At 43.7% G+C, this 24,427-nt stretch overlaps 1 protein-coding gene across 1 annotated transcript in view; it reads left to right on the top strand.

Moving 5' to 3' along the window:
• LOC121197383 (neuronal PAS domain-containing protein 3) overlaps positions 1 to 24,427 on the top strand; it is a 204,534-nt gene that overhangs the window by 135,156 nt on the left and 44,951 nt on the right. The window contains exon 5 of the mRNA XM_041060972.1: positions 5,442 to 5,531. Coding sequence (XP_040916906.1) covers positions 5,442 to 5,531 — 90 coding nt within the window. The remainder of the gene's footprint in view (positions 1 to 5,441; positions 5,532 to 24,427) is intronic.

Below are 24,427 nucleotides of genomic sequence, written 5' to 3'. Positions count from 1 at the left end.
CCCTCCCTCCCTCTCTCTATTTCTCCCTCTCTCACGGGAGAAAGACACACACACACACACAGAGTCTGTTTTTCCATTTGTCATTAAGAGGCAGAGCTAGACAGTAACATTTAAACCGCCCGTTCTGAATGGTTAAAAGATGGCCTTTTCTGTTGTGTGTGTTGTGTATACGATACGTGTGTGTGTGTGTGTGTGTGTGTGTGTGTGTGTGTGTGTGTGTGTGTGTGTGTGTGTGTGTGTGTGTGTGTGTGTGTGTGTGTGTGTGAGGGCGATCGATGCAGTAATCTGCAGGAGGTGGAAAGCAGAGGGAGTGAGCCATTCAGCACTGCTCACTAATCAATTGCAATTCTTTCTTTTACTGTCTGAACGCCCAGATTTAGACATTTGAGTGTGTGTGTGTGTGTGTAGGTGTGTGTGTTTGTGTGTGGTTTTGTGTTGTTAATTCTTTCTTTTACTGTCTGTGACCTAACATTTAGATCTGTTTGTGCCTCTAAGAGTATTTGCCTAAATCTGCCTTTCTGCTCTTTATAGATTTCCTTAAGTGTGTGTGTGTGTGTGTGTGTGTGTGTCTGTGTCTGTGTCTGTGTCTGTGTGTGTGTCTGTGTGTGTGTGTGTGTGTGTGTGTGTCCGTACATGTAAAGTCTGTCCTGAGGGTGGCGCTACAGGGAAGGTGATGGGGTCATTAGAATCCAAAGGGTTCAGCCTGTGGGGAGCAGGAATGGAACGAGAGCAGAGCTGTGCGACATTCACAGAAAACAGAGGTGTCATGTGACCAGTGACCTTTTCATCTTTTGTGATAGTAAACCATTTCATGACTTCATTTTGGCTTTATCTAAAGTCCCATTAACAGAGCTGAATCATGTCATTCTCAGCAGGTATGATGATGATGATGTTGTTGTGAGGTGAAAACTTTTCTTTTCGTTGTTTGGTTCGGTCTCTTTAGTTTCACTGCAGAACAATCTGCAGCTCTCAGACAGTTACATTCTGCTTAATAGAACAAAACATTTCATTATGACAGAGAACTGAGAGACAGGAGGCGCACACACACACACACACTGATACACACACACTAACCTCCCACCTCGGCTGCCGCACACACAGAGCGCAGCAGTGCAATCCGTCCACACACAGAATAAAATAAATAAATGTACAATCAAAATTGCAATTACCTGCAGAATTTGTGAAGGGTAAACAAATCTGTGCCCCCTCCCCCCCCCCCCTCCCCCGCCAACTCGCTCTGTGGCTCCTCACACACACACACACACACACACCACAAACGCAGAGAGTGGCGTTAGCATTCTAGTTAGCATGCTGAAATGAATACAGTTAGATCCAAAGCAATTTCCTTTTATTTATCTTAGCAGCCGCGCATAAATAAAGGCAAGGGCATCCAGGCAATTAGCATAATTACTATGAGGCGGTCAGACCCTCTGTGATTTCATAAAGAGACACACACACACACACACACACACACACACACACACACACACACACACACAGGCTGCTGCCACAGGGTGTGTGTATGTGTGTGAGAGAGAGAGACAGAAGAGAAGAGATAGAGACAATGGCTGTGAGTTTGTGTGTGAGCATGTTAATGTGCTGTTTTCTTAATATGTGTGTGTCTGTGTGTTGGCGCATGACTTTTGCTGTAATGTCCATTTGTTTCACCCTGTGTGTGTATGTGTGTTTTCTACCTGTTTGTTTGTATTGTTACTTCATTTTCTTGCACATGTCAGTGTGTGCGTGCGTGCGTGTGTGAGTGCGTGTCGTCCTGATGACACACATCTACACAGAGTCAAAAATAAACAGGAAAAAACATGCACATACACACCAACTCAGCAAGTCACATGGACTAACCACACGAGACACACACACACACACACACACACAAATCTAATGTTATTAATATGCAAATACACGTGAAAAACAACAAAGGGCATGAAAAACAATATCCCACCAAACAGGCTGAGGTCAGCTGGTACTGGTTCTATTGGTTTCATTGTTGTTTCCTCTGGTTCTGCTGTTTCCGCTTGTTTCGGCTCCTCTGTTTGTTGTCTTGCTGAGATCGAGGAACAAATGTTGATGTTGGTTGCTGGTTTTCGGCTGCGTGTCTGTCTGTCTGTGTGACGGGGATCTGCTCAGGCTTGGATCAGCCTCAGATGTGGCTCAGGTGGGACCTGAACTGGGCTCCTCTGTTCTCTTCTAACCTGCTCATCACCAAGTTAAAAGTCGTCGCCATTAGAAGAAGAAAATGCAGCTTCTCCTTTAATGAGAATGTTTTTAAAAAGCTGTTTCTCCTTCTGCAGAAAATGTCAGTTGCTGAGGCTTGAACGTTGTTTTCTGAGCGTTGCACCAGCCTCTGTGCATCGTACAACCTTTCACTGACCTTTCGAGGCTCTGCTGACCTTGTACATAATTCCCTGTGTAAACCAAAAGAGGCAGAAAAAACAAACATGCAGCTGCACGTGTGGTGTGAGCTCTGGTCGGAGTCACTGCTCTAATAATCTGAGGCCTGTTTAACCTCTGGGAGGCAACCTGGGACTAAACCAAGCAGTCAGCAAGGTTATGTTTGTTTACAGCATGTCTGTGTGTGTGTGTGTGTGAGAGAGAGAAAGACGGTGTTTACATCAGTGTTATATCAGCATAATTTACACACACATATTCGCTTCCACCTTTCAACTCGCTTTCCAATTCTAATTAATCCGTTTTAATCCCTCTGAAACGGGCAGATTTGCTTCCATTCACCTGGAGCTGCTTGTTGCTAAACCTGGACCTCAATCAGACAAGTTGATAAAACTGTAAAAAGAGAAACACGCTGTGATTATCTCCACATCTCAGCCTTTTCCACTGTTGTGTTGTGTTACTTTGAAGAGGCGTGAAGTAATCCATGACCCACAGAGGCTTAGTGGCTGTGTCACAATATTCCAGGAAACCTCAGCGGACTCCATCAGTGAAAATACGGAAACATACTGGAAAACAGCAAGTTAACAAAGGCTCGTGAGACGGGTCAGCACCACGAGGTTTCCCAGTGATGTCTCACAAAGATGTTTCTCCTGTTGACAGATCCTTTTAATTTAGCTTCATCACCCAACAATCCGAAGTTAATACCTCTAATGTTTGAAGACATGGCCTCCACAAGACCTCAGAAGGTGTCCCCTGGTCCAGACTGGTTCCAGCACAGCTCCTAACACCCTGTCACTGGATCGTGCTCTGTCCCTCCTCAGACCAGTGTCACCAGGTCCTCGCCACGGCCAACCTCTCCATAACAACCTGACCCTCATCGCTCATGTCTGACTATGAGACAGTGAGAATGTGAGATTGTTGTGAGATAACCGGTGTTGCTCTGAGACGTACTGAGCAAATCATCATCGTGTTCATCATCACCCTGCTTAGCCTAGATTAGAGCATGCTAGGTATAACCTTTGATGCTAAGCTAGTTAGCATTAATTATATGTTTAAATGTCATCTGAGAATAATTGACTTTTTAAGAAGACAGAGTTAGTGTGAAGGGCGACAACATGGCGAGCAGCAATCTGGACCAGCACAGACACACACTTATAGGCACATGATAAACAAATACATGCTTATAGCTACATATAGGCAGCATGACACACACACACACACACACACACACACACACACAAAATGAATCAGGGTGCTCGTTAATGAGGAGCCCAGCATGGATGGACATTGATGAGGCTCATTGACGATTAGCATCTCATTAGCATCTCATCAGCTGAGAGGGGCAGACTAAAACTGGACACACACACACACACACATATCATAGTAAGTATCAGTTTGACTAGCCAGGTACGAGAGGTTAAAGGTCAACACCAAGCAGCACTTTGTGTTTAAATGTTTGAAACATGACAAAAAGAAATATGTGGAAATCAAATGTAAATTTCTCAGTTTGCCAATTTAGTTGACTGTTCCACGTTTTTCATTTCAACTGTCAGATCCAAACACTGAGCTGGAGTCAGCTCTCATCTCGTTTTGATTTACGTCAGCACATCACAGAGTGAACATAGAGTCCAGCTCACACAACCAACCAGCAGTGTTTATCAAACATCCAGAGGGAAATCTTTCTACGAGCTGATCTTTCATTGGCCTTTGTTCACGTTTTCTTTCCTTTTTTCTTTTTTAAAATTAATTTATTATTAATTTTATATCTCACCTCCTCTCTCTCTGCACAGAAATGCAAATGATTCATATTAATAATAGAGATACACTCATACATACACAGTCTGTTCAGAGTGTCTGGATATAACACACACACACACACACACACACACACACACACACACACACACACACACACACACACAAACACACAGACCTGGTGTTTCAGCAGCAACAGTAGGGAACCACATGTAATTAACCTGACTGACCTCTGGAGTATTAATGCCTCTCTCTGTGTGTATGTGTGTGTGTGTGTGTGTGTGTGTGTGTGTGTGTGTGTGTGTGTGTGTGTGTGTGTGTGTGTGTGTGTGTGTGTGTGTGTGTGTGTTAGAATCAGTGTATTGTGCTCAAGAAGTCGAGTGTTCTGCCATGATCTTCACATAACGACAGCATTAGATACACTCAGACACGCCTGTGTGTGTGTGTCTGTGTGTGCTCGTGTGTGTGTCTGTGCGTGTGTCTGTGTGTGTGTGTGTGTGTGTGTGTGTGTGTGTGTGTGTGTGTGTGTGTGTGTGTGTGATTTGCTGCTGAGTCGAGTGTTCCACCGTGATCTTCACATAAATACACCATTAGACACACTCAGATGTCTGTGTGTGTGTGTCTGTCTGTGTGTGTGTGTGTGTGTGTGTGAGACAGACCTTTCCACATGTCTGATGTTAGAAGACAGAGACCTCCTGTGTAGTACAGTTGTACTGCACAGTACAACTGTCTGAATCGTTCTGTGGTGTCACAGTTTTCCAGCAGAACACAGAACAGAACAGGCAGCATCAGCTCTGTGTCACATGACGCCTGTAACACACACAGGCGGTGAGTCATCGTCTCAAACTTTGTAGATTTTTATATTTGTAAAACTGACCCGGGTCATTCTCCTGCTTTCACTTCTGATAAAAATATCATCCTGAAAAAACGTTTACTTAAGATTTTATTTTTATTTGTACTAAAAAAATAAGCTTCACTTGGAAAACAACAGGTGCAGGTGTTCTGACGCGTCATACGTCACGTGTCCGCGTGTTTGTCAGACACAGGTGTAGTGCTATGTGTAGTAGTGTCAGGAGGGTCAGCGGTTACTTTTTCAACATGTTACCAGTGTCGATGTTGTTCTTACTGTGTCACATCCCTTTTTTTTTACTCTGTTGGGCGTCGTGTCCTTTTTCTTGTCTGAAATGCGTCAGGACCTGATCAACACGCTCTGACTCAAACTGCAGCAGGTGGAACATCGGTGAAGCTAAACCTCTTCTGTCTGTGTGTTTCTGTGTTTTCAGTCTCTGGACGGGTTTGTATTTGCACTAAACAAGGAGGGACGCTTCCTCTACATCTCTGAGACGGTCTCCATCTACCTTGGACTGTCACAGGTAAGTGAGACACCTGTCTGTCTGTTGTGTTTCTGTATTTGTCTGTAAAAATCCTAATGAAGCTTCTCACAGTTCAGTCACATTATTTTGGTTTCTTACTTAGTTCTGCCAAATTCTCCAGTCCGTCTCCAGGCTTTTCCTCTTTCTTTTTCCCTGCATTTGTCTCTTTCTCTGTCTGTCTCTCCCTCCCTCTCTCTCTCCATCCCTCTCTTCTATCATTACCAAAGACAATTCCCAACAAATTAAGGCTCATTTAAAATCTCATCAGCTCGTCGGACGGTTGTTGATTTGTGCAGCGAGCGACGACGCATATTTTATGGCTGTGTGTGTGTGTGTGTGTGTGTGTGTGTGAGTGTGTGTGTGTGTGTGTGTAGGGCGGGACACTTCGCTTGTTCTTTGACAGCTTGGTAACAAGTTCTGTGTCTCAATTGGTTCACTCTCCACCAGCTCCTGTTAATAGAGACAGGCGTCCATCTTGAAGGTCAACACATCGACCTTGGAGGCGCTAATAAGTTGATATTGACAAGCTGTGTGTGTGTGTGTGTGTGTGTGCGTGTGCGTGCGTGTGTGTTACACAATTAAAAGGGATTGAAATGAGTCAACAGCACACGGGACTGTTTGTTTTATTCATGTTCCACAATTTTAACCATGTGTTTATTGTTGTTACCATGGCAACAAAGGTACACCTGCAACAGGTACGCTCCTAAGAGTTGAACGGGGGGTAGTCAATCTTTTCATTTGACCTACAGGCTGCTACGATTCATCATGAGAACTTAATGGTGAATTCAACTTTTTTTCTCTGACCACAGAATTTGTCTGTATCATGTTCAGACAGTAGATGTCCCCTGTTGTTGCCCCCCCACCCCACCCACACACACACACACACACTCCATTAGTTTAATGTGAACTCCTTGTCTCTGTAAATTAGATATAGGAAGCTCTCAGATATGGGAGCGAGGAAAAAAGGCCAATCAGTTTTACCAAATTAAAGAGGAAGGCACGTTGCCCCCTCCCCTCTCTCTCTCCCTCTGTCACTGTGTCACTCTCTCTCTCTCTCTCTCTCTCTCCCCTGCCCCCCTCTTGGATTAATTCCCCCACCAAGATTGATTGATGATTTCTATCAAATAATTGATTAATTGTCGAATCAGGTCCCCTAAGCTTTTCCACCAGCTCCGCCGAGCTGGTTATCTTGTTCTCTGGGCTTTTTATCAGCTGCTGAAGAAGTGGCACACCGATTAAAAAAAAATAAATAAAAAGTGAATGACAGAGAGAGAGAGAGATCAAGCTTGTCTTTGCCTTATACAAGTCTCACCCTGTAATCCTACATGTGTACACAGAGTTCGTCAACCTCCATACTCTTAATTGCTCTTCCTTCCTCTTCTTCTCCTTTAATCACTGCCCTTCCCTCTTCTTTTTTTTTAAAGAGGGAAAATATATCGCTAATTATTTTTCAACTTTAATTAGATCGTGGTGTGTAGGAAAAATGGCGGGGTGGTGGGGTGGTGAGGGAGGATTTTTTTTTAAGCCTTTTGACAAATTGACGAGGTTATGAATTTTCTTGCTCGGTGGCCGGCGCTCAGACAATCTTTAGGCAGATTTATGTGTAAAGAGGATTTGCCATTTTAACTGGTTTCTGCGCTGTCTCGTCGGGGAGACGGCAGACGTGGCCGGCCAATCAAGCAGGCCGTTAATAGAGTCATTAACAAAGAGTGCAGCCGTAATTAAACACGACCGCAGAGTAAAGTTAAAGTGCTCCCTTCCCCTAACTCCCTCCAACTCCATTTTTACTCTCTCTCCATTTTTGGTTTTTAATTATTTGCAGTAAAAAGTTGACGAGCTGGAGTTTGTAATGGCTGCCACGAGATGGAGGCTTAATCGGTTCTTTATTCTTTATATAACATCAAGGCCAAACAGTAATTTTAAAAAAATCAACAACAATTAGTCAGAACAGCCAGTGAACACCTGTGATCACGGCGTCTGTAATGGTTTCCGTGTTAGTGTGGGTCAAACACGGGTCATTGTCTGTTTGTGCACATATTTGGTGAAACCCACGGCTTTTGCACAGCTTGTGGGCTTCACACACTACACTCACTGTTTAAACTGTAACTGTATGTTGTACTTCTCCTCATCACCTGCACGGCGCTGGTGTTTTTATTGGATGTTCAGCCTGAGAGAACAAACACAAAGGAGTGGTGACTGACAGGCTCAGATTCCTCATGTCTCTGTATGAAAACTAGATGCTGCTTCTGCAGTGAAGAAACATTTGGAAGCATTTTTCCCTCTGTTGTTGTTGTTTATTGGAAAAATTACATCTTTTTTTAAAGCATGCTTTCTGCGATTTTTTATATAATACATCATCTGTGCTCGTTGATTCAAAATGCACATGAAACAGGTGGATGGACACACTTTGTGTCTCTGTAGAGGCTGACAGCAGGAGAAACTCTCTGTAACACCCTGTTGATCCAACAACACAGAGTGGTGTGTGTGCGTTCATGTACATATGAATGTTTTTGTGTGTTTCTGTTTATGAGAGCAGGCAATGCTTGCAGCTGCCCTCTTAGTGATCTAATTGAGACGTGTGTGTGTGTGTGTGTGCAGCAGATGGCTGTGTGTCCTCTGCCTGATGGTCCAGAGGAAAATAATAACTGCATCGTCCCGGCCAGACCCAAATTAGTCTGCTGGATTCTCGCCCGTTACGCCCAAATATGGTCGTCGGCCAGCTCTTCTTCATGCCAGGCCGGCATATGCAGCAGCATGGGAGAGCGCAAACACACACACACAAAGACACGCACTGCATGCATGACACACAGGTGATGTGAAGAATTTGGCTTTAAAATGGCGTCCGCTCTGCTGTCCTCCAACTCCTCGTTTCAATTACAAAGAAAACTCTGAATTTCTTTGAGTTGTATTTTGAATTTTCTGAATTTTTGGAAAATCAGAACAAATAATCACTAAGTCTTTTAAAGCCACAGGCACAGCATCACCACATTATCACCACAGCATCACCACAGTATCACCACAGCATCATCACAGCATCACCACAGCATCACCACAGCATCACCACATTATCACCACAGCATCACCACAGTATCACCACAGCATCACCACAGCATCACCACATTATCACCACAGCATCACCACATTATCACCACAGTATCACCACAGTATCACCACAGCATCACCACAGCATCACCACATTATCACCACAGCATCACCACATTATCACCACAGTATCACCACATTATCACCACAGCATCACCACAGCATCACCACAGCATCACCACAGCATCACCACAGTATCACCACAGCATCACCACAGTATCACCACAGCATCATCACAGCATCACCACAGCATCACCACAGTATCACCACAGCATCATCACAGCATCACCACAGCATCACCACAGTATCACCACAGTATCACCACAGCATCATCACAGCATCACCACAGCATCACCACAGCATCACCACAGCATCACCACAGCATCACCACACAAACATCTCACACAGTCATACTTTAACGAGAACAAACAACTAAATTTACACTAAAACATAAATATCGTTAGCCTAATAGCATAATTGCCAAAGTGTGATATCTGCCTAACTTTACTCTCCTGCCACTGCTGCATCACCCTGCCTTATTGCTGATGTCCTCAGCCTATCAGAACGTTTGTTAGAGCCTAAAATCACTGTTGCAGGCAATGAAACATTCAAATATGACTTAGGCAACAAACACCTGTGCTGTTTGTTTGTTTGTTGATCACTGCAGAGTTGTTTAGAGTCGTAGTTGACAAACAAATGGTGGAATGAACCTTTAAATCCCTCCTCTACTCTGATATGTGCTGGGCGATCAACACGCAGGCTGAAGCACCAGTCTCTCTCTTTTTCTCCTGTTGTTCACTGGATTGAATTGGCCTGTTTCCAGTGTGTGTGTGTGTGTGTGTGTGTGTGTGTGTGTCAGAGGTGTGTGAAGCAATTTGTTTCTGTCTTTGTCATTTAAAGAGGTTCTCCAGTGTTCAGACGTGCCACATACACACACACACGCACACACACACACACACACGCACACGCACACACACAAGGTCATCTTTGCTCACACACACCAGTGCACATGAGGGTTATTGTGCTCACTACACACACACACACACACAGACAGGGTCATTGGAAAGCGAGGCAGGGCCCGATCTCTGCTCTCTTTCACTCCAATCCACATTCCCTCAGAGAGGGCTGGCAATAATACACACACACACACACACACACTCCTCCCAGTATTCCCAGTGGGCTGCTGCTGGTCTGCAGGGAAACATTGAATGAATTAGCATGAATAAGCTCCAGCAGACTGTCAGACTGCCGGCTGCTTCCTTCCTCTGGTCTCACTTCGTCCACTCCGATGTCCACAGACCTGCAAACACTCCTCTGCTCCTTTGTCTTTGTCCTGCAGCTGCAACAAACCCTGAAAACAGCATTTAATGAATGAGAGGACACGTGGGAAAACACTGACGGAGAAGGAAAACAATGGAATCTAATTGTTCATTTTCAAAAAATGTGTTCAGGAGCTTATTTATACTAACAAGTTCATTTTGTAAGAAATGAAAGCTTCTGTCTGTGAAGCTGTTTACACACACACACACACACACAAACAACAACAACAAACAACAAAGAAGAATAAAGTCAGGAAGCTGAAAAGCAAATAACTAGAATATCCCATATTTTACAGCAGGCAGATTTGTCCCCAGATGCGACTTCCTGTTTAAATTTGCTGCCATTTTCCAGTTGTTGGAGAACGAACTGTGACTGTGATGAGTGTAAACTGTCAGAGCCACAGTTCACAGCGTCATCAGCCTGTTCTGCAGCTTTTCTCTCCTTTATCAATGATGCATCTGTCGTTTCTTTTCTTCCTTTTTCGCTCTCTCTTCATCTTCTCCTGGAAAAGTTATTTTCTCTTGTTCTCTTTTGACAGTTACATTTGTTTAGTTTTTAAAAATGTGACTTGATTTTTATTCCTTTTGTACATTTTAATAATTTTCATATTATGTTATATTCTATTTTTATTAATATAATATTTTAAATTTATTTCATTTTATTACCAAGAAATTTTCATCTAAGTGAATATTTTATTATTATTAATTGATTTGATTTGATTTGATTTTTAATTTATTTAATTATTTTTTGTCTCTTTGATTATATCAATAATTATATTCTATTTTTATTATAAATCTAATTTATTTTCTCTTACCATGGTTTATATTAGTTTTTATTCATTCATTATTTTATTCAATTTAAGCAAAAATATATTTGATTTCATTCGATTTCAGTTTTTCTCCACTGACTTTCTTCTTTTCCTGCCTTTTATTTCTCCTCTGTCCTCTGTTTCTCTCATCCTCCTCTTCCCTCCTTTTCCTCTGTCCTCCCCCTCCTCTCTCCCTCTCTCTGTCTTTCTTTCTGTGTTGTGTGTGATTGAGACGGCGAGGTCGGCCATTAGCATGAGGTCAAAGAGGGGCATTCTGGGAGATGGAGGAGCGGGGAGATGGGGCGGGGATGAGGATGAGGAGGAGGTGGGGTGGACAGGAGGAAGGTCACATTTAATTGAGCCACCTTGGTGAACTCAAGCATGCACACACACACACACACACACACACACACACACACACACAGAGTTTCATTCATAATTGATCACACTGACTCCAGAGCTGCCGTGTCATTCTGATAATATAATATCTATAATAATTCTAATAGGTGTGTGTGTGTGTGTGTGTGTGTGTGTGTCCTGTTAAAAAATGGAGGGATGGACAGAGAGAGAAAGGAGGAGTGAAGCTGGAGAGAAGTGAGAAAGATCGGAGGAAAAGAAATTTGGTTTTGTTTTTTACTTTTTAAAGCAGTGATGATGGAGGGAAGCTGAAGACCGGAAAGATGGGAAAGGAAGGGAGGATGAATGTAGATGGAGGAGAGTTGACCAAGAGATGAGGAAGGAAGGAGAGAGGAGAGGAAGAACAGGGGACAGAAAGAGAGATGGGAGGGGTAGGGAGAAGAGGAGCAGGTAAAAAACAGAAGGAGAAAGAGGAAGAAAGATGGAAGGATGATCAGAGAGGAGAGATAGAGTGAAAAAACAATGAAAGAAAAAAGGAAAGAAAACAAAGTTTGTCATTTTTAATTGTCACATTTGTTTACTTACAAAAGACGCTCTGTGTGTGCGTGTGTGTGCACGTGTGTGTGTGCGTGCGTGCGTGTGTGTGTGTGTCTGCGTGTGTGTGTGTGTGTGTCCTCCAGTGTGAAAGCAGGCGTATTAGCATGCTGACAGAAAGCTGCAGGAGGTTATCTGAACCCCTGAGAGCTCTCTCCGCCTTTTGTTCTGACAGATCGCCACAGCGCCACACCAGGGGCATGATGGGACGCGGCGTGGGCGGTGGGGGCGGGCTCACAGGGAAAGACGAGTCCCTGTGGGTCTCTGTCAGACTGTTTGTCACGAAGTTCGACTCACAGAACATTTGTTAAATTATTTTTCTTTTTCTGTAAATGATGGACACAGAGACACAGAGACACACAGAGACACACAGAGACACACAGAGACACACAGAGAGACACAGAGAGACACAGAGACACACAGAGACACAGAGACACACAGAGACACACAGAGAGACACAGAGACACACAGAGACACAGAGACACTAACGAAGACAAACACCTGCACAGATGCAAACACACTGACACTGATAAAGAAAAACACTGACATGCACACATGTGTACACACACACGGACACAAACGCACACACAATAATCTGATAGTGTGACATCATCGGGCTGAGGTCAGAGCTGCTCGTCCTTTAATTCGTGTATGTGTGTGTGCGTGTGTATGTGTGCGTGTGTGTGCGTGTGCGTGCGTGTGTGTGTGTGTACGTGTGTGTGCGTGTGTGTGCGTGTGCGTGTGTGTGCGTGTGTGTGTGTGTATGTGTGTGTGCGTGTGTGTGCGTGTGCGTGTGTGTGCGTGTGTGTGCGTGTGTGTGTGTGTGTGTGTGTGTGTGTGTGTGTGTGTGTATGTGTGCGTGTGTGTGCGTGTGCGTGCGTGTGTGTGTGTGTACGTGTGTGTGTGTGTGTGTGTGAGTGAGTGTTTCATCAGACTCTGCAGTGGCTGAGTGTTAGGCCTGTGTTTGTTCATTAAAGGGCCACTTCACAGATTTTTCACATCCAGGTGAGTTTACTCATCATGAGAAGGATCAATCATCCTGTCAGAACAGTTTCGTTCGTGTGTCTACGGGAGAATCAGGCAGCGAGAGTTTGACAGAAGACGTCTGATGGATGAGATGAATTTTGGGAAATGACCCATACTGTCGAAAAAAAAACGAAGCCTAAATTTTGTGTTGTGTTTTTGTGTACACTGTTGACACAGGGGGTCTCCGCCTCTGCCCTGAAGGAACACAGAACCATGAGGATTCATTTATAACTACGTGTCTATATGCAGCTGAGTAAATGAGGCGTGAACAGTGAACATGTCACTGAGGTCAGAATCAGACAGATGAATAAAGCTGATCTTTGAACCGGTCGCTTAGTTTGGGGATAGTGAGACGAAGCGTGTGGTTCAGAGGACGGTGGAACGCGAGGGGAACAGTCAGAGCACGACGTCGACTCGTATCGCAGACAGCAGAGGTGAAGTTTGCCACAGCATCACTGAGCCCCATTTCAGTCGGACCCAAAGTGGCTGTTTGGCGCTCGCGCGGCTCTCCCAGCGAGGTGAGGATCCCCGGGATGCAGGGGTTGCCTAGCAACGAAGGTCAGATAGCGAGACTTCTCAGCTGACCCAGCAACCTCACTCTGGGGTTGATGGAGCAGACTTTCAGGCGGATGATGATTCTTCCAAGCAGGCAGAGGTCGGTAGCTGCTGCAGCTTCACGTGTGTTTAACTCATGATTTTCCGTTGTGGAATATTTTTCAGTTTGTTGAGCGTCAGTTTTAGTTGCGTGAGCGTTTTCACCTTATCTGGTTTTTTTCCTGGTGCTTCACCACCTGGACGGACCTGTGATGTCAGAAAGTGGTTTCACGTCCTGCTGTAACTGTGATTACGGTGCGAGCATCGGCGTCTTCAGGCTGCAGGAAGGCGGCTCCTGGTCCATGTTAGTTCGGACATGTGATCTTTTTAATAAAAGCTGATGTTTCTTAAAGGGAAAGGATCTGATATGCATTTGAATGTGTGTGTGCACGTTTAAGCCTGCTGTCATCGCTGCTGTATATATATGTACTGTGTGCACGTGGTGTCTAGACACAGGGCTTTATATACAGCCGCCATTGAAATGGATGAAGCTGCACAGCGAGCTGCGGTGTGAGGTCAGAGGTGAAGCTCCGCCTGCACGGCGAGGATTTGAAGTCAGAGGAGACACTTTCATACATTATAGACAGACAGACAGACAGACAGCAGGAGGTGAAGCAGGGACTCTGACCTGCTGAAGGACACACTCTCACACACACACACTCAGACAGTTATTTAGCATCACACACACTCCACTCGTTCTTCTTTTCATGCATTAGAGGCGTGAGTGATGGTGGAAGGTGAGTTGGGGTTTTGACCCGCGCGGTGCTCTCTCTGTTCGACCTCGCAGCATTAAAAACACTCCATGTCGGGATTCAGACGGTTGCTTTGCCTCAACACACTCCCGTCACGTTCCCTTCATGCATTTCAGAGGGGCTGAAGGTGAGGCAGGTACGTTTACCTTCACAAGGTCACCGACACCGCAGCTGAAGGATTCAAATCAACGGCTTTTAATTTCATGAATGCAGAAAATGCAGCTGCTCTGTAAGAAGAAATGAAAACAGAAAATGCTTCAGCTACACTTACCTCCCCCTGAAGTCAAGGGTCATAACACACAGACACACACACACACGTACACAAGCATCATTTTGTTGTAGCTGTTGATTAAAGACGAGGCAGAGACTTTGACCTTCCCAAGGACACAATCACCACAGATTCAAACAGATGTATATGCATTAAAAAAAAAAAAAAGTCTGGAACTTAAATTTTAGTTTCACTTCGACACAAACAGTTATTTCCTGCTCTCACTTCACACGAAAGTCTAACCTCAACAAAACTAAAATGATTTTTTTCCAAAACACACGACACCGTGTGATGGAGGCGTGTGACACTCTGACAGTTGGCGTCTCCTTTTCACAGATGCTGAATGAAACGAGTAATAAAATGATTAAAAGATAAAGCTGCCAGTGTTCTGTATGTTTGTCACCAAACCATCAGCGAGTTAGTCCGTGTGTGACTCTCAGTGATCGGAACATCACAGCAGAAATCACGTTACAGATTTTCATATTTTCTAGATTCAGCTTGGACAGGAAGGTTGTTGGTATCAGAGTTTCCTGTTTCTCGTCCCGCTCAAAGTTAAATGAATGAACTTTATTTTGAATGGTGTCCTTCAATTGTAGATGTTTAATAATTTGAAAATAAGAGGCTACATTTTATGACAGCACATTTCCTGGGAGCTCCTTCCTCTCCTCTGTCCTCCTCCTCCTCCTCTCCATCTCCTCCCCGGGTCCAGATTTACAGCCGGCCATTACTTTGATGCCGTGGAAGCTGTAAAGAGATCAGCGTCGCCGTCGGACACCAGAATTGATGCTTGCTTTATTGAAGTGAGAGGGCAGAACTGTGTGTGTACATAAGTGCATGGTAGAGTGCTTTAGACAGTGAGTGTGTGCAAGAAGCATGACAATAGTGTGTGTGTTCGTGTCTGATATATGATATATGATGTGTGTGTGTGTGTGTGTGTGTGTGTGTGTGTGTGTGGAGAGGTGTGACTTTATTTCAGCGCGGATCAGAGGTGACGTGTGTTTAATGGCACGTCTGCTCACACACACACACATATTTGTGCTTCCATACTTGTGAGTTATCTCATTGACATGAAACACAGCCAGCTCCAAACCACCTCGTCTCACCTGCACACACGGAACACAGAACACACGGAACTTTTCTGGGTTCATCAGTCTGATAAAGCGATGGCTTCGTCTCACTCAGGCATTTGTGTTACGGATTTATTCAGACATGATGGCAGGAAAATGCTCGGGTGAAATCTGGGGTCTGGTGCGGAGGCAGAGAGGTGCCACGGTGGTGAGTTAGAACGAGGAGGAGGACTTCCTGTTCTCTGACAAACCACTTTTTCTGCTGAAGCTTTATTTAAAAACGATCATGAGCCCAAACGTCATCACAAGTTCACGTTAGAGTTCAGAAACATTTGCTTTATTTTCTTGAGCGAATCTTCTACTGATGGAATTTCCACTGAAACTGACTGATTTGGCTGCAGAGTTTTATGTTGGTGTGACTAAATGTCAGACTGTGAAAACAGGAATGAGAAGACATGAAGCTTTTACCTTTACGTCACGGGTTCAGCTGGATATTCATTCTTTCATTTTTGCAGTTGGAGTGGGTGAAAATATAAAAATAGAGAGTGAGGTTGTTGGTTTAATTATGTGCTGTTTGTTTTATTTTTTTAAACTTATTTTGCCATGAGGGGAAAAATCATTTCTACACACGGATCTGACACGAGAAGAATCTCCACATTCAGTGTTTCCTGCTTCATTAAACTGATTTGATTTGATTTTGATTTTATTCTGATTGCTCGTGACAGGGTGGAACATGACGCACGTTTCATTTCTGCTGGTGCGAGTTTCATCTCACGCTGCTTTAGTCTGTATGTTAATTTGAAGACGTTCGGTTTAGACTCGTACTGTGATGGAACGGTCACAGGAAGTGACAACACGTGAAGGTGTCCGAATATTTACGCAACAATCAGCAGGTGTGAAAGATGCTTAGGATTTCAAGAGCTGTTTGTTTGTTTGTTTGATTCTTAATATATTTGGTCAGAGTATTAATAAGGAGGAGAGGATGGAAGGAAGAAGAGAAGGAAAGGACGGAGGATGTAAAGAGGAAGAGTTGACCCTCCCACTCATATCTTATTCTGAACATTTTGGAATATTAAGTAGAGGAGGAGGAAGGGGAGGGGCTGAGGGCAGGGGGTGAGGAAGGGGGACAGACCCCATTATGAATAAGGAGAGAGGTAAAGGGTGTGTGCGCTGGGAATGGTAATTAAGATCATTAAATGCAAATAAACACATTGATGAGCGATCATTTTTATCAACAGGCGCAGATTGACTGACACTTTGCCACTCGGGCTGCACTGCCAATCAATAGGAAAACATATTGATCAGAAGGTGAGAGTCAGAGACGGCGGCGCGCCGAGATACTGACCTTCTGGAAGAGAGTATCGCTCTCTGATGAAAGTTCTCTCGTTTCAACACCTGCAATCTGAGAAAGACTCGTAAGCTCTTTCAGGGAGCCGGAGTTTGAAAGACAGGAGGGGAGGGGCTGACAAAACACTGTGGGGGGGGGGCGTTAGGAACCAAAGGTCAGGGTTCATCAGCCTTTACTGCTGCGACGATGATCACGCTTTTTTAAATGTGTCCCTCAGAACAAACCTTTTAATGCTTTAATCTGAAAAACTGCATCTGTTTCCACCATGTGAGAGAGACTTCCCTCTGTCTCACACACACACACTCACACACACACACACACACACACACACATACATACAGACACGCACACACACACACAGACACATTAAATCTAAGACCTTTACACTCCACACACTCTGTATTCTTGCTTGCTAATGACAGGCGCTAATTTCCTAATGCCTCCTGTCACCCCCAACACACACACACACAGACACGCACACTCACATACTTACAGACACACACACACTTACAGACACACACACACACACACACACACACACACACACACACACACACACACACACACACACAGTAATACACAAACAATGATTAATACAGGTCTTCTAAATACACTGCTCCCTCTATCTCTCTCTCAAAAATCACACACACTTTATGTGTTTTGCAACCAACTTTTCTAACTCACACACACACACACACACACACACACACACACCTACATTCTAATGACACATGGGCTAATTTGCTAATGTCCCCTGTCCCCTACAACACACACACACACACACACAAACATCCAGTTTACGCCTCGGAGTGAGTGATATCCCGACCATTACGGGCCCTTTATTTACACTGGCTTTACAAATGAGCCCTAATTACTGGGTCTTAATGATGTGGTCGGGCAAACGGCGAGCGAGGTAGCTCTGCAGAGAGATAAGGAGAGAGAGAGAGAGAGAGAGAGAGAGGGAGGGAGGGAGGGAGGGAGAAGGAAGGAGGCGTTTGCTTGGAGGGTTTTTTGTAAATGTCAAGAGCAGAGAGTTGATGGCTTCATCAATCCTTTATCCCTGCAAAACACCTGGAAGAGGAGAAGAGGAGGGGAGGGGGGTGAGATAAGTCAGGGAGAGGAGGGGGAGGTACAGCGGGATGGAGGGAGAGAAGTAGGGAGAGAGCAAGAAGGTAGCTAGAAGGAGAAGAAAGAGGAGGAGGGAGTGACAGATCAGCCAAAGGGAGAAAGTTGGGAAGGATGAGCGTTGGGAAGAGAGAGGAGGATATGAGTGTGGGGAGGAGAGGGGAGTAGAGCAGAGGAGGAGAGATATAGAGAGATGGGAAGGAAGGGAGGAGGAAAAGGAAGATAAAACCTTAGAGAGAAGAAAGTGAGGAGAAGAGAGAGGAAAACAGCTACAAGGATGAGACAGGAGAAAAGGAGGGATTGAGGATGGGAACGAGGGGGAAAAGAAGAAAAGGGAGAGTCGATGGAGGAGGAGGTGATGAGATGAAAGGAAAGAGGAGAGGAGGTATGGACAGGAAGCTCAAGGATGGGAGGGAGGAAAAAAGAACAAGGAAATGTCGGTGGGGAAGGAAACATGGGGAGGAAGAGAGGAGGAGGGAAAGGAGGAAAGACTGGGGAGGGAAGAAGGAAGAGAAAGAGATGACGGCTGTAGGCAGGGAAAAGGAGGAGTGAAAGTCCGGAAGGAGAGTAAGGGGGCAAAGGAAGGATAGATGAAAGAAAAGGTGAGGAGAGATGGAGGAGGAGGAGGAAAGAGGGAATAAGATGAAGACAAAAGAAAGTGGGATAGATTAGGGAGTGAGAGAAGGAAGACAGGTCAAAGGGGGACACGAGCCAAGACGAACAGTTGTGTATTTTTTCATTCACACACACAAACACACACAAAGAGCTTGACTCCAAAATGTGTTTGGTCCTGTGACTCGTTTAAAACAGGACACGAAATGCATCCGTCCCATCCCGGAGTGTTTTACGGGTCTGTACCCGTCTGTCTGTCCATCTGTCCATCTGTCCATCCGTCCATGCATCCGGCTCTTGGCCTTCCTTAGCAGTCTCTTCACCTCCCTGTCTCTGGCACCTCCCTGTCTTCGTCTCCTCTTCACTAAAAACACTGACAAAAATCTTGCATCCTGTTTGTTCTGATTTCTTTGGGAACAAATGTAAGATTTGCTCTCCTCTGTTTCAGCTCAGTGAATAACTGCCACAGTCGTTGGGGCAACATGCTGCCGAAGTCTGACACGTCTGAATGTTGCAGCCTCTGGAGACTTAAAATTGGCTGTTAAAAGTTTTTTAATTTCATCTTCCATGCAGAACAGACGCTGTGTTCAGTTTGGATTCTTGTTTGTTAAAAACGTTTCCAGAGGGCCGGTGGCTGAAAGATGAGGGAGCCTGTGCCATTTTGGATTTTGTGTGGTTTGTCGTTGCTTTAATGGACGAGACCTTTCCTGGTCAGAGTGAATCATGTTTGGTTTTCTTTTTTTTTTGTTACTTACATAAAGCTGTTTTGTTTCCACCTTTTGGATTGTCCTGAAGATTGCACCATGTGAGCGTGTTTTTCAGCGTGTTGTTTCATAAGAGATTTTATGAGCGAATAAAGCATCCAAACTGCAGGAGCTGAGCCGGTGATAGATGCTCTGAACTTCCTGGATCTGGACCAGTAATGACCCTGCTGCTGTTTCTGTTTGTTTAGCAGATAATGTCTTTCAGTGTTTCATCTCTGTCAAAGCTTCTGACACTTGTCTCCCTCTTCTCTCATCATGTAATCCTCCCGCTCTGTTTCCCATCTCCTTTCTCTCTCTTTTAACATCTTCCTCAGCTCCATCTCTCTCTCATTACAGATCCATTTCTTTCTCTTTATGCCTCTTTTCACCGCCATCTCTCTCTCCCTCTGCTGCTGTCTGTCCTAATCTCCCTCGCCCCCTCCGCCCTGTCTCCTGTCGTTCCTTCTTTCTTCTCCCCCTCCTCGTCCCCCCTCCCTCTCTCATCTCCCTCTCATCCTCCTCAGTGTAATGCAGGATAAAGACATTGGGATCACATATGGCCGAGTGGTAATGGCGGCGCGCCACTTAAATCCACTCATTTAAGTGCAAATCGGTGTCATTCTGAAGCCGCTGAGCAGATGCTAGGCCATGTCAGCATAACTCGATGTGACCACCGCTGGCTTAGAGTGTGTGTGCGTGTGTGTGTGTGCGTGTGCGTGTGCGTGTGCGTGTGCGCTCAGTAACCCCTATGGATTGTGATGAAAGTACCTGCTCCTTAAATGCAGAAAACAGATAAATTGATAGGCGATTATAGCGACGGATTTCTGCACATGGGTCTGTTTTAAAGCTGCCTTAAATACGTGTGTGTGTGAGTGAGTGAGTGTGTGATGTTAAAGATGTGTTTCTCGCCCTATGTACCCTGAACGTAGCAAACCAAAAAATAAAAAGGCAATAGAAAAGTTGTCGGGGAGAAAGGAAGAATTGCACCGAACCTGTTAGAATAAATATCACAGAGGAAAAATGTTGCACTGCAAATAAAAGTCCTGCTTCCAAACTCTTATTTCTGTGAAAGCAAATATTTATCAGAATTAAAGGGAAACTTAAAATAAAAAATAACAGCACAGATAGTGAAATGATGCAGTGTTTAACAAACTGTTTTGCAGAGTCATGAAACAGGAAGTTTATTGTCAGCTGAAAACCACATGTCTCCAGTTGAAATGATTTTTCTGCTTTAAGGATCAGATGAAGGTTTTCATCGTCACGTTGTCAAAAATGTATTAACTAATGTTGCCTAATTAAAGAAACCATTTTTATTCTTAATATGCAACATTATGATAAAAGTTCTGCAAAGAAAGAAGCAGCCACAAGGAAAATGTAGCGCAGAGAAACTGACAATATTTAAATCTGAAAGGAAGAAATTTATCTAAAATTACAACAGTAGAAAAGGAACGTAGAAAAAAGATTTTAAACAATAGCAAAGAAGCAGAGTGTACTTAACTTTGAATTAAAGACTGTTTTTGGCCTGAATGAAGGTGGAAAAACTGCACAACACATAAAAAACAAAAGGCTCATCACATAAATGCTGAGATGATATAAACTGTAAAGAAAAATGTGAAATCAAGGTAAACTTGTTTATTCTCAAATAATAGATTTTCATGTTTTTATCAGCAGAGAACGCAACATAAACTCTCACAGTCAAATAGATTTAATTCTGTTTATCTTAGACTTTCTGTGGTTTGTAAAAAAAACCAACAAATGATCAGTTTTATTCTCAGTAAATCAAACAGCCGATCAGAGATCACAGTGACTCCCCAAAGTATAAACCTTTCAGGAATGATGGAAGGAAGACTTGTTTTTCACCGGAGCAAAAGGTTTTTTTAATCCAATGAAATACTTAAAGTTTTCAAATGACCAAAAACCAATTTTCAGCACAAGAAAATCATCAAAGTTTGAAACAAAAGGTTTTTTTTTATTGGATGAAAATACCTGAAATTCTCCAGGTTCACGGGCTAAATGTTTCCATGTCCCTGATTATTTAGACGTTTCCTCATCAGCTGTGACATGTAGATGATTTCTAACTCAGTTTTTCCATGTAAATTAAGTTTTTAGAATTTAATGAATGAGACATTTCCCCTGACACTTCTCTAATTTAACCCAAAGTTGAGACTCTCAGCCCCTCAGGTACACATGATAAAAACACTCATTCTTATTCAGAGTCAGGGAGTGGGTCATATTTAAATCATAAATGTCATTACGGTTCACTTCTATCTATAATGGATCCACCATCAGAGGAAGATTAGCTGAATGTGTCGTGTGTGTTTTTTTCAGGCTGACTCGTTATTAGCGCCGTGATAACGCGGTTTAATTGTAATCATTATTTAGCTGCTTTGCCATTTGCGCCGCAGCTCACTCGCTCTACATCATGAACAGCCGATAAAAGTTTAATGAAAGAGGATTGTCGTCTGGTTTTTGCTTCTATAATAACACCTGACATATCAAATCTGGTTTTCTTGTCTTTCCCTTCATTGTTCCGCTGCAGCGTGTTTAAAATAATGTGATTTTCAGACTGCTCTGTCCTTTAGATTTCTTATCATTTATATTTTGGTGAGTTTACTCAAAGCCAAACTTCACAAAATGAAAAAAAAAAATTCACATTTACATTATGAAAGAATATGAAATGGACAGTATGACATTTGAAGCACAGAAGTTACAGCTCATGTATGGACCTAATGCTCATTTTCCTTATTATAATGTCATTATTATTGTTTCTGTCCCCTCTGAGGTTTCATCCTTTGTCTGTAAAAGCCTGACTTGACATGACGATCAATGAAACTGTATCTAACTGTATGTAACTGTCCTCCCATAAAAAGTAAGCTTATCACAGCTCCTCCCAACCGTCATATGACACAGCATCAGCTGTTTTTCTTCAGGAAACACTCCTATGAGTCGTATCTGAGGGGCGGAGACAAATGACCCACGTGGTCGTTTAGATTGGAAAACACGTTGTTAGTCATTTAGCTAAGAGTGGGGAAAGAAAGAAATAAAAAGAAAAAAGAGAAGTAAAACAATTAAATGATGTGTTACAGAACTTTGTGTGGCAATTACTGACAGTCATATATGCAAAATAAATAAAAATATAAACTGTGTTTGAAAGAGGAAGAAAGCGAGAAAGATGTAGACACAGACAGGTAGACACACACACAGACAGACACACACAGACAGGTGTGGCAGTGCTTCATAACTAAAGAATAAATGTCAGCTGAGACTCCAACTTTTTTTTTTTCTTTTTCTCAATGAAAACTGACAAAAAAAAAACTTAACTCTGTTACTGATTATTATGGCCTTTAGTCTGTGTGTGTGTGTTTGTGTGTGTGATATGTGTGTGGGTCAATCGATAGTGTTGTTAATGGAACACACAGGCAGAGACAGAGGAGTGAAACAGGTCACGTTTCTCAATAGCCACACACACAGTCTGTACTGTAACTGCATATATAAAAGAAACAACAGAAACACACAAACTATGAAAGAGTAGAAAGTCTCTTAAAATGTTGCGCACACACACACACACACACACACACACACACACACACACACACACACACACACACACACATGCATTAAAAGCAAACAGGAATCTGATTTGTTTCTCGTCCAGAAATGAAAATCGAAACTTTTCAAACGGGCCTTGAACACATCACGAAGCTGCTTGATGTTTGAGGCGTCGCTGCTCCATGATGGAGGGCAGCAGGTCCTCCATACCGCCCTGCAGACGCTATCCCAGCATGCACGGCTGTTTCTGTTCACAACCCCATCATCTCCTCCCCCCCTCTCTCTCCATCGTCAGTTGTTTTATTCCATTAAATAACTTCCTCCCTCCCCCGCCCCTCTCCCCCGTTCTCCTCCACCACCTTCGCCTCCTTAATGTCTTTCTGTCTGAAGACCACCTGTCTCTCTCTCTCTCTCTCTCTCTGTCTCCAGCTCTGATTCTCCTTTCTTCTGCTCTGTTTCTTCTGCTCATTGTTAATTTCCATTCAGTGCAGCTCTGATTCCAGCTAAGTTCCTGCCCAACAGGAAGTCTGACTGGCAGGTGCACAGGATCTAAAACTCAACTTTTCACCTGTGTTGACCTGTGTGTCTGACCTTTCCTCATGTTTCTGTCCTCGAGTCCCTTCAGTTTCACGTCTATTTCACAGACTTGTCCTGAACTATCCAGCAAAATCTGTTTCTCTATAGGATGAGGAGTCCAGATAAGATTTCTGGCTCCTTCTGATATTTGACAAAGTCGCAGCTTCTTATATCATCTGAAACACATTCTTACTGGACGATGAAGTTCACACAGGTCATCCAAGTTACTGATACAACTTTTTTCAGAATGAGTCGTTGTCCAGTTCAGAAAAGCTAAACTTGACTCAGAATAAAACTCTCAGAAAGTTTCGTCCCCAGACTCTTATTTTCCAGACAGGAAGCAGACAGGCATCTCACATCACAGAGAAGAAGGAGGAGGAGGAGGAGGAGGAGGAGAGGAGAAATCACACGACAAAACAAAATTACAGCTCAAAATTACCAGGAGTTCAGCTGGTGCAGGATTAGTGTTATCAGACGACCTGTCTGCAGCGACATATGGGGGGTAATTTCTGCCAGAAGTTTGAATTAAAATCACGAAAGTGAACGGCTACAATTACTGCAAATCACTGCAGGTCTCAGGTAATATTAGTCCTGAAAGACCTGCAGACAGAGGAGGACCAGGATGGACAGTTAACAGGCTTTTGTCCAAGCATGAATACCTGAAAACTATATTTCTATAAATATGACGCTTTAATGTGATGTTAAAAAACTGTTTCAGGCCCAAAGACGTATGGATTTGTGTAGCAGATCAATCATGTCATGACCCCTCACATTTATCAGGTGACCATTTAGAGGGCCCCAGACTCTAGGTTGGGAACCACTGGAGTGAACAAGCTAACAGTAATAATGAAATATGTTGTTTCCTCATCTGAAGCCTCCTGTCAGTGGACGAGCAGAATGTTTGATTTCACAACATCTGGTCACGTGTTGGTATTTGTGGGTTTTTCATTGTGTTACCACAGATATTGCACAACACAAGAACCCTGCTCGTGTACACAGAGTGGTGTACATATGTACACGGTGTATATGCAGTACACTCGATCTTATCCTGAGCA

Source organism: Toxotes jaculatrix, chromosome 17 (genome assembly GCF_017976425.1).
Source record: "Toxotes jaculatrix isolate fToxJac2 chromosome 17, fToxJac2.pri, whole genome shotgun sequence".
Classification (NCBI taxonomy): domain Eukaryota; kingdom Metazoa; phylum Chordata; class Actinopteri; family Toxotidae; genus Toxotes; species Toxotes jaculatrix.
Note: the sequence above shows the minus strand (reverse complement) of the source record. Positions and strands in the feature narration are given on the sequence as shown.